This window comes from Carassius gibelio, chromosome A15, assembly GCF_023724105.1.
Source record: "Carassius gibelio isolate Cgi1373 ecotype wild population from Czech Republic chromosome A15, carGib1.2-hapl.c, whole genome shotgun sequence".
Classification (NCBI taxonomy): domain Eukaryota; kingdom Metazoa; phylum Chordata; class Actinopteri; order Cypriniformes; family Cyprinidae; genus Carassius; species Carassius gibelio.
This window is the reverse complement of record NC_068385.1, coordinates 10,922,192-10,933,317: the sequence shown is the minus strand read 5'-3', so window position 1 is coordinate 10,933,317 and position 11,126 is coordinate 10,922,192. Positions and strand designations below refer to the sequence as shown.

The following is an 11,126-nucleotide window of genomic DNA, read 5'->3' as shown; positions in this document are numbered from 1 at the left end:
ACTTACTTTATATGCACAAACTCTCTTTATTTTGAGATGATCCCAACTCTAAAATCCATATGGACCTTGAAGAATGGGATAGTTATGTGATCATACTGATGGCACTTTACTGGTGTACTGAGGCTCTTCCTATAGCTGTCACTTCACTGCTACCTGCTCTCCTCTTTAATTATTAATTAATGGCCAACAATAAAGTGCACATCAAAAAGCTAAGGCTCTGGTGTTGTTCTCTAGCTGTGTATGGAATACTTGAAGGTAACTAACATGCTGTTTATGGGTGGACTGATGGTTGCAGTGGCAGTTGAACACTGAAACCTGCTCAAAAGCATCACCCTGAGAGTGCTTCTCATTGTTGGGGTGCGCCCAGCAGTGCAAGTTAAACCCTGTACTGGGCACAGTCATTGATAGATTGTTAAATGTATTCTGATTGCTTCCTCTGTATTAATACAGCCTGATGATGGGCTTCACGGGGATGACAGCTTTCCTCTCCATCTGGATCAGTAACACGAGTACTACGGCCATGATAGTCCCCATAGTGCAGGTGCTGGAACAGCTGAACAAACAGGAGACCGAGTCGTCAGGCCCCTGGGTTCAGTGAAGCTGTTGATGTGAGAGTGGGAAAAGCCATGTGAGCAGGAGATGTCGCTCGGACCAAGCTCTCTGCCAAACTCCCTGATTTGTGCAGGTTATACTAAGAAAGACATTTTTTTTTAAGTCTTGTATACATAAGTCATGATTTTATGCCTTTTCTTTGCAAATAGGTTGCTTATACATCACTTGTGGTGATGTATATCCATCACTAGCTGTTTAGCATTCTAATATTCTTATTGATTTTTTTTTTTCAGTGACTGTTGCATTAGTTTTGCCAATTCTCATTGGTTCTTCAAAGGATGTAATTTCTTATATCTTCACAAATGACAAGTGAGTGTTCTTCCTTTAGTTAAAAACATTTGCTTCATTTTAAAGCCCCAAATTCATAGAATTCATGGCCTCATAAAATAGTCATAAAATAGTGTTATTTTCAAAAAACTGCATTTTGAGAAAAACAAGACTAATATTGGGGCATTTGTTTTCTTTCCTTCCTCTCACAGAGACATCAGAATGAGGGTTGCCACGGTAATGGTTTTATTCGCTCCTTTCCATCTTGATGCCACAGCGGTAAGTCATTAGCAGAGTTGTGTTAGAGCACTCGCAGCACTCATTAGTGTTAATAACAAAAGTGACAACACCAACACATCGATCAGGAAAGTGGAGTTCAAAGCTTGATTATATTGGATGTTATCATCTGAAACTACACTGCAAAGGGTCGTCTGGGGAGAACATGTTACTTTTTATTTCTGCCTTCAATCCAATCAGGCAGCAGGTGGCAGTATAGTGAAAGGTCTGGGCAATCAGAAGATTGGGGCAATCTAGAACCTTGTGGAATATTATGCTGTTGGGTTTCCTAACTGAATATTCCTGTTTGCTGCAAATAGGGACTTTTTGGTGAGGCATATATGTAATATAATACATTTAAAAATATATTTTTTCATCTTATATATTACATCTTATATATTATTGTATTATTGTAAAATACAAATTATTATTGTTTATAATTATTATTATTAATAATATTCATTATTAATTTATTCCTAATGGAATATTCCTGATGTTTTCTGCAAAATGGGGAATTCCAATGTAGACTTTAGAGACCTTTGTGTTTTGTCTTTAAAAACGTGAGCTGTTTACACAGAACGCAGTTTTGTATTCCACTGCATTCCACTGTTGTCATTGATTTTCCTATGTCAACGTGTTTGAATGTTTTGCTTGCATCTTGTGTCTTTCACAGCATCTCATGCAAGACACTGTTTTCTGAAAATGTGGCACTCAAATTTTTTCTATCAGTCACATCTAATATATATAATTATATTTATTATTGTAAAATGTTTCATTGTTTCTTATTTATTATTTTTGTATGTAAATAATTAATAACTTGCTTTAATCTTAATATTAATAAATTGTGTGTATATATTAATAATAATCATAATAATAATACACTAAATAATAATAATTTAGTTATATTCGTTTATTTAATATTTATTATTATTTAAATGATAAGTAGACATTAAAATGACATGTAACAGAAAAAAGCATAAGCAATAATAGTCAATTATATTTAATAATATTTCTATTAAAATATAAATATGCATCAAATTTAAAAATTGAAACATTTTTATAATGATATTTAATATTAATAGCAGCCATATCACCCTGGAGCCCAAGACTGGTTGCCCACTGAAGCTAAGCAGGGCTGAGCCTGGTCAGTACCTGGATGGGAGACCTCCTGAGAAAACTAGGTTGCTGATGGAAGAGGTGCTAGTGAGGCCAGCAGGGGGCGCTCACCCTGTGGTCTGTGTGGGTCCTAGAACCCCAGTGTAGTGATGGGGACACTATACTGTCAACAAGCACCGTCCTTCGGATGAGATGTTAAACAGAGGTCCTGACTCTCTGTGGTCAGTAAAAATCCCAGGATGTCTTTCGGAAAGAGTAGAGGTGTGACCTTGGCATCCTGGCTCAATTCCCCCATTGGCCTCTGACCATCATGGCCTCCTAACAATCCCCATATCTGCTGATTGGTTTCATCACTCTGTCTCCTCTCCACCGGTAAGCTGGTGTGTGGTGGGCGTTCTGGCACAATATGGCTGCCGTCGCATCATCCAGGTGGATGCTGCACACTGGTGGTGGATGAGGAGATACCCCCTGACAATGTAAGCGCTTTGAGTGCCTAGAAAAGCACTATATAAATGTAATTAATTATTATTATTATTATTATAAAATGTAATTCTAATTTTTTTTTTTTTTCTGTTTCACTCTGTCTTGCATTTTATGTAAACCATTCCTCTAATCACCTCAAAGTCTGTGGACTGGCTGTTAATTTCCATCTTCCTTCAGTCAGTGTTCCTCTCTGTCCTTTTTTTTCAAACTGAACTGTACGAAAGCAAAGAGGGGAGGAATATAGGATTTCCTTTCATTAAAAGTTAATTTAGTCCTTCTCCAGTGCACTTAAATGTGAAACATTTCACTTTCCAGGCAGAGATCAGGGCTAGTGTGTTGCAGAGAAGGACAAATGATGGTAATATGTTTGTTGTGACACTAACAACTCAAAAAGTCTTGTTTTATTTAATGAGGCATGCTAATAAGAGTCATTGTCTTGACAGGTGCTCAAGAGGACGGTGGATATATCGAGGGCTGTGATGCGAATAATGCTTATATATATATATATATATATATATATATATATATATATATATATATATATATATATATATATATATATATATATTTATTTATTTATCTGCCATTTACTTTTAAAAAAAAACCCTGTACGATCCCAAATCCTGCTATAAATCTGCAATAAAGCAGTTTCAGCATATAAGGCTTTCATTCCCACATGCTCTCACATGTCATGAATTTACATTGAAAAGAGCAAATGTGTTGCAGCAAACACAAATGGCAAACATGAATACCAAAACCTCTTTAAATTAATGCTATTTCAATGGACTATTAGTTGAAATGCACAATAATCAAAGTAGATGGACACACATTGTCACTGAAGTCACTATGAAATAAAAATTCACTATTCTTTTTATTTTTTTTTAATAATTCAAAGTTTATTATAAATGATTTATCAGTGAACATATATAGACAGTACATGTGCTCATAATCTTAATCAGAATGTGCAACCTGTCTCAGCAGGTTTGATTGAGATCTCAGCAATTAGCAAACAATAATTATCTACTGTAATAAATTGCCAATGGGCAAAATCAAGTCACAACCAATTTATTTTTATTTTATTGTTAAAAAAAGCCGTTTTACTCAGACATCATTACAATATGGAAGAAAAGACTATTACAACTTCTGAAAACATGCCACAGCACATCACATACACAACCTTGGATTTCAAACCAGACAAACACACTATGATCAGGGGATGTGCATCATTCCAATTTCATTACATTTTTATTTTATTTTATTCTATTCATCCTTAAATGACCTGGTTCTGTCTATAGCTGCTATAGAAAAAATAACCCTAGATACTCTGAATAAAATGGGATAGTATTTTATTGACCCAGGGATTTCACTTGTGATAAGCTGCTTTAAATCAACTATGTGCAATCCTTGCAGGGGTTTAAAAGTAGGAACTACATCTAATTATAGATTATATTTTTTTTACAACAAACAGTGCTTAAAATGACTGTAAAATGACTGTCCTCCACAGGGCATGTGTGTGTTTATATGTCTTGTTCAATTTAAATTATGTCACTGACTTCATTATTTCCAATGATACAACCCCCACTAATAACACTCTTTGCTCCCTGCAGCTGAATTATCTTTCCACACATGAAACTCATCTGAAAACAGAGTCACAGTCACAGTCACATCAGACGGTTTAATCTGCTAAATTCCTTTGGTTAGTTAATCCTAATGGCCTATAGGAGCCTGGTTAGACATATCAGCAATGTATGTGAATATATTTATGTATTAGTCGTATGAAGTCTTATAGGGTTAAAACGTAGGTTAAAAAAATGTAGTAATCTCACAAAAGGTTGCACTATCTACGTATACCACATGATGCGACAAAAGCAAATAGAAAACAATATAATCAGTGATTCTCTCTACACTAGATTTGGCGTAACGGCGAGTATAAAAAGATAACCTTTTCTGTTTCTGATGTACAATATGTCACATGATTGCTCTACTTCCAACAGTACATATGGACGAGCATGCTTCCAATGTAGACTTTAGAGACCTTTGTGTTTTGTGTTTAAAAATGTGAGACCCAAGGCAGAGTAAAGGGCTGTTTAGACAGAACGCGGTTTTGTATTCCACTGCACTGTGTTGTCATTGATTTTCCTATGTCAACTATGTCATCTCATGTCTTTTACAGCATCTCATGCAAGATACTGTTTTCTAAAAATGTGGCACTCAAGTTAATGGCCATGTTTTTAGAAAGGTATGTTCAAACATCCCCGTCAAATGCATATTTTACATCAATCGAATAACAACAGAGTGGAATTAAAAAATGCGTTGTGTGTGAACAGCCCCTTCTTGTGCTTTTTGCAGTATCTCACACATTACACAATGTTCTAAAAAGACAGCAACCTATTTTATTTTATTTTTTATTTCCACTGCCCTGCACCTGGCATTTCCAGTGCAAAAACGCTTTCTGTGTGAACAGCCCCTCAAGTTTCCACTATTCCACCATGTTTAATAATACAGATTTCTCAATATATGACAGTGGCTCTATAGAATATATTTTTGACAGTATTTCTCCAGCTGCCGCCTGACTAGAAATGTCAACTGAAGAGATTATATGACTGTGCCACTGGGGAACAGATCTTTTTGCTGCTAAGCTGTTTGATTTTCTTACTACTCGGTCTAATGCTGTGGACAGCGCAAGTGCACACAGGATAAAAAATATGATCCTCTGTCTAGGTCACAATATACAGCCTCAGACCAATGTAAAAATGCCTCTATATTTCGAATTCAATACAATTTCTTCATTACCTCTCATTTGCACAGCATAGAGATAGAAAACGTTCACAGTAAATCTATCTGAGGTCCAGGTTTCAAATGATGCTCACTGACTAAATGGGAGTGGCTGTGGTAAAGTTTGAGTCCAGAGTAGAATTTGTACCAGCACCATAAGACACTTCAGGTAAAGGCACGATGAGATGGACAGCTATCCCTGCAGCTAGGATGAGAAGAGCTGCGAGGCTGGTCAGACCCCTCCTGAGGACCAGCTGAGTGGTAGATAGCAGAACTGCAGGCTTTTCCTCCACTGGAGTCACGTTTGGCCCCTCGTGTACCACAGTACAGTTGAGTCCCTCATCCTGATCGTGAGAGCCCACAACCACATATCCATTCCCATTCTAAAACAGTAAAACACAATTTAACCAGATTACTATAAGAGATTTTACTGTGCACTACTTCTTTAAGAGGGCATCTTATAGTTCATGTGTATGACTTGTCTATGGACCTTTATGACTTTGTTTTGCTAAACACAAGATATTTGGGGAAAAAAAGTTTCTCTGTGTGTGTATGTTTGTGCATTCTTTATAAAATCTTAATTTGCATTTTTACAGAAGAGATTAAGTCATAGTTTATCATAGGAACAACATGAGAATGAGAAAATGGCCATTTTTATTTTCAGTGAACTGAAGTGTATGTATGTATTTATGTATGTATGAATTAGCAAACATCATTAAATGCATTGATTTTTTTTAGCATGTTATTTATGCAAGTAAGTGTAGTAAACGAATGCATTAAACTAGTAGTTCTGGTTTATTATATAAAATGAAAACTACAAAGCAAAAAATATACCTCTGGATTCAGGACCACCTGGTAGAAGCTGTTGCGATGGCTCCGGGTGATTGCTCCATTTGCACTCTTTCCAGTACGCTCAATTGCCTTTCAGAGATAAAGAACCACTTTTAGCCATCAATTCATCATATGATCATGAGCAATATAATTAGAAAAAAAAGCTGCTGTTTTGATAGACCTGATATGCCTACCTCTTCTGTCATTTTCTTCCAGTTTAATTTGAAAATAGCCACAATGAAAAAAATCGCTAGCAAAAAGACCGCAATGAGGAGGCCCAGCCAGAAGCCTGAAAGAGTGGACAATAAATAACTGTATATATCAAAAGGTTCCCTGATTATTTATGTATCTGAACACCAGTAAATGTGGTAAGAGTCAATATGATGCATTTAGACAAACCGGCAACTTGTAACTTGGCTGTGAACATTAGAACAATGCTCGATGGGAGGCCAATGCAGTAGTAGCCAAAGAGGTTAGCAATGGCGGCTATCTTCTGCTGCCCTGTGCCAAGCAGAATGCCCATGCCAACACCCTCAAAGAGAGAAAAACAATTTTCATTTTAATAATTACACACAGCCACATGTATACATTTTAGTTCAGTTATTTCAGTCATTTTTGTTTAGTTTAACTTGAAGTATTAAAATGACCAAAAAATAAAAAAATAAAAAAATACAGAAATAAAATGTAACAAGAAAACATATATAAATAAATTCTAATTTAAAATATATAAAATAATTATTTTTTTTAATATATAATATATACCATTAACTGTAATAGAATATTGATGATACTAAAATAATACTGCAACAAAGTAATCATAAGTTGGGCTTCGTTACCTCAAACCATGCTGATAAGTTTCTGTAAACTGGCTCTATACTGAGCGTTACAATTTCTGCCATTCATTTTAATTCGCAGTTATATACTGTCACTGGTAAAAATCTTAAATGTGAGAAATAAAAGTCGTGTAGAACTCACCAATATTCCGTTAAAGAACTGAAGAGGGCAGTAGATGTTCAGTAGCTGAGACACAAGTTCTGCTATAGCCCTTAATAAGACAAACATCAAAAGTGGAAAATCGAGCAGCTGTTGTTTACATTGTTTCTGTTAAATCTGAATTCTTAATGTAAAGACTGGAGTGTTTACAGATTTGTATTATTACAGTATTCTTATGCCAACAAACATTTTGTTTTTGATGCGCTGGAAATAATGAGATTAAGTGGCTTACTCATCGGAAGTGAATATGTAGCCAATGACTGTTTTTGTCGAGCCCAGGATAAAACCTTGAAAGATTGCTATAACAGCTGGGGAACAAAATCAGCGTGTATTCATGACATCAATCGGTGCTGCATATGACTGTTTAAGTGTTATAACAAGCTTGGGAATGATTGATATCAAATATTTTTACCTGCACTGATGAGAGACACCTTGCTGGTGAGGATGGCAGCAGCTGTTTCCCCAGCGCCAAGTGCATTTCCCACACGAACACACGCTGCACCTTGCAATCCTAACGGGATCTGACATATATAAACAGGAGGTAAACAAAAACTGCAGCATCATTAAAAGGATAAAGTCACTTTTATGATAGTGTGAATATTCTTTGATCATCCTAACACACCATGTAGTTGATGTACGCCAGCATTATAACCACATGTTGAGCAGCCAGGTCCACCTCACTCAGCATTCCTGACGGGAAGAAGAGAGTCATTCATGTGAGAATGATTCAATTAAAATAAGAATAAAAAAACCATAGTAAGAAAACCTGTACTGCACTGTGCATGTGCCAGTGTTATTTTAGCATCATCTAGATACTATAATAAATTGCATTAATATTTAGAATATAGTTTTAATATATCTTTTTTAATTTTGTTGTGTTTTTGTCATTTTAAAGTTTTTTTTTTTTTTTTTTTCAGAGGCCCCTGGGCACAATGTCTTTTAAGGGCCCCCCACCCCACACAATCAAGGTCTTAAATTATATGGTACTATTTGTTCGAAACACCTCTAGCTTATACAGGATTTACACTGACAGGTTACAGTCTATGATCATTACCTGAAAGACGATATCAACACCTGCAGATATTCCTTAAGAATGAGTTTGGCAAAAGGTGGATTAGAACTGGTAGATTGTGTTAAAACATAGAGAGATGTGCTTAACGCCCTACGATACTGAGCTTGTGGCATAACTTACATCTCTAGTAATGTTGTCTATGTCAACCAGACATTGGTGGGTGGAGCTAGTATAAATATCTTCTGCCAACAAGGTGGGCTATTTGCACAGTTTAAATACTTAATTTTTAGACACTGAAATTGTTTCTTGGGGCCCTGCGACCGTGCCCGTGCTGCCCATTGGATGACCGGGTCATGATGACAATGATTGAATGTACCTGCCAGGAAGCCTCCAACTTCATAGATCCACCATTCAAAACAGGTCATCAGTGTGCTGGGAATGGCCAGCTTCATGTAGGACCCCCAATCCTGGAAGGCTTCTGAAGACCACCCTTTTGGAGCAAAAGGAAAACAGTAAGAAATGAGCCACAGAGCAACTAAGTCTCAGTGTGTTTTGCCTTCACGTCCCAACCAATATTCACAGGGACTTGCATTTAGAAGTAAATAAGCCAATGTAGGAAATGGCGGCATAATAACCTGTCAGTTGTACAAAAGGTTACGTTTTTAAAATTGTGTAGGTTGTCCAATGACAAGCTCAGTTTTCAGCATATAGCGTCAAGCAAGCTGAATGAACAAACACGCTCATTTTAGTGACAAGCGTTAGTCTGATTCATTTTCAGTTTAATTGTCTTGGAAAGTTTCATTCAATTTAGTTAATGGGCTCGTCCTAATGGTTTTCTCCACCATGTCTAGGAATATATATACACAAGAAATCAGAATTATTCCAGTGAATCGACTCCTACACTGCTGCATACAATTTGGTGAATCGAGTCATTCCAAATGATGCTGTCTGTCATAGTTCGAATTATTGTAATGAGTTGGTTCACCCTAAACTGCATTCAAAGCATTATTTGCATTATATAGCTTGACTAGGTAGTTTAATATGGTAGTCAGGGAATTAGTTTCAAAGTAACTTCCCCACCAACACTGATAGAAACTCACCTCCCCAAGTTTTCTCATAGAGCCTCTGCCAGCGAATGAAACAAAACAGGGCAAAACAATTAAAAACCTGAGCAAAGGTGTTTGCAGCAGCAGACCCACTAAAATGAACAGAAAAAAGCAAAAATATTGAAAACCAAACACATTTGAAAAACATATGGAAAACATATACAATATAGCATACTCACTAGACTCCATAATCCCACCAGTACAGCAGAAAGTAGTTCACTATCACATTGGCAACATTGGCAACTGCAGATGCATACATCTGAGGCTTGATCACTCCCTACAGAGAGTACATGTGAATTACTACATCAACATACAAGAACTGAAGCAGCTATTAAGTTGTTCTTTTACTTAAAAGATCATTTTATCTACCTGGTTCTGAAGATATGACAGTTGCAGTTGATACAGAAACATGGCCTGTCATATAGACAAGTGACAGGATGAGGATCAACAGAAATGTATACAAAGAATTATTTGATTTGAATTCATCTAGGCTGGAAGTGCAATCCATAATCATCCATTAGTGGACCTTACCGGAATTGCTGGCAAATATGCAACCACATAGAGCTGTGCAATCCTGAGAGAGAGAAAGTGTCAGTCAGTCACCACAGACTTCTAGTGCTTCAGTGTTCAGTTGAAGCATTCAACAGCCAATATCAATACAAATACATACATTCAATCAGTGTGTGTCAATAATAAGTGAGACGGTCACCTGGCCACTTCAGGGTCCTGCCCCAGATAGAGAAGCAGAGGCTGGGTGTTCACTAGCAAAGCCCAGCAGGGCAAACTGAAGAGCGTCAGAATTAGGATGCCTCTTTGGAGGATGACACCTACACGGAGAAGGTTCTTACTCCCGAATGTCTGAGAGCAAGATTCAAGACTGCATGAGCTATTAGTTACTTTACTATACACTCTCAGAAAACAAGGTTCAAAAACCGTCACTGGCATGCTAACTTTTTGAAAGGTACGAACATGTACACTTTGAGTACTAAAGAAGCACTTTAAAAGTACGTACAATATGTGTGCCTTTAAGTTATTTTTACATACCATTGTGGGATTAATAAGGCACAACAATTTTCCTTTTAGCTTTTCTAGCTTTGCTCCAATAAAAGATATATTTTTTTTTTTGGAGGGATCAACCTAAAAATGTGTTATGACTATAAATGTCATATCAGAATCTTGTTTTTATCAATTACTTTAATTGATCTATAATGGAAATAACACATAAATAGAGTTTATAGAGTTTTTGTCACCTGAATGATTTTTATTTTATAAGATGAACAATCATAGAACTGTACAATCCATTAAACGCACTGTACTGTACATCAGTCCCTCACAGCCTCATTTTCATTACTGTCAAAAATTGTTGTGTGATTCACGGTAGGCCTTTCATTGTTTAATTCATTTCAGGCTTTTGGTTTATTATTTTATTAGGCAACTTGGAGTGCTATTTGTATATAAAACACACCTGTGATACCAAAGTGTCGCATGCCAAAGCAAGTCCAAACCCCGTCGCTGCAGCTGTTACATTTATTGTCTGTAAAACAAATTGAGCAGATTTTGTGTTGCTTAATGCTCCATAGCTATATTGCACACCATAATAATGTGGTACATAACACATATTGGGCAACAGAAGTTTTGAATCAAACAGACTTACA

At 36.4% G+C, this 11,126-nt stretch overlaps 1 protein-coding gene across 1 annotated transcript in view; it reads right to left on the bottom strand.

Annotated features, from left to right (window-relative positions):
* Positions 1-3,803: 3,803 nt before the first annotated feature.
* The window catches only part of LOC128029184 (multidrug and toxin extrusion protein 1-like), an 8,271-nt gene continuing 948 nt past the window's right edge, over positions 3,804-11,126 (bottom strand). Inside the window, exons 2-17 of the mRNA XM_052616794.1 lie at position 11,126; positions 10,937-11,005; positions 10,181-10,329; positions 10,003-10,045; positions 9,841-9,885; positions 9,651-9,748; positions 9,466-9,563; positions 8,742-8,855; positions 7,976-8,043; positions 7,766-7,874; positions 7,586-7,661; positions 7,336-7,405; positions 6,760-6,892; positions 6,555-6,649; positions 6,364-6,450; positions 3,804-5,912 (exon numbers count right to left, since the gene is read on the bottom strand). The exon at position 11,126 is cut by the window's right edge and continues 101 nt beyond it. Coding sequence (XP_052472754.1) covers positions 5,628-5,912; positions 6,364-6,450; positions 6,555-6,649; positions 6,760-6,892; positions 7,336-7,405; positions 7,586-7,661; positions 7,766-7,874; positions 7,976-8,043; positions 8,742-8,855; positions 9,466-9,563; positions 9,651-9,748; positions 9,841-9,885; positions 10,003-10,045; positions 10,181-10,329; positions 10,937-11,005; position 11,126 — 1,540 coding nt within the window. The 3' untranslated portion in view covers positions 3,804-5,627. The remainder of the gene's footprint in view (positions 5,913-6,363; positions 6,451-6,554; positions 6,650-6,759; positions 6,893-7,335; positions 7,406-7,585; positions 7,662-7,765; positions 7,875-7,975; positions 8,044-8,741; positions 8,856-9,465; positions 9,564-9,650; positions 9,749-9,840; positions 9,886-10,002; positions 10,046-10,180; positions 10,330-10,936; positions 11,006-11,125) is intronic.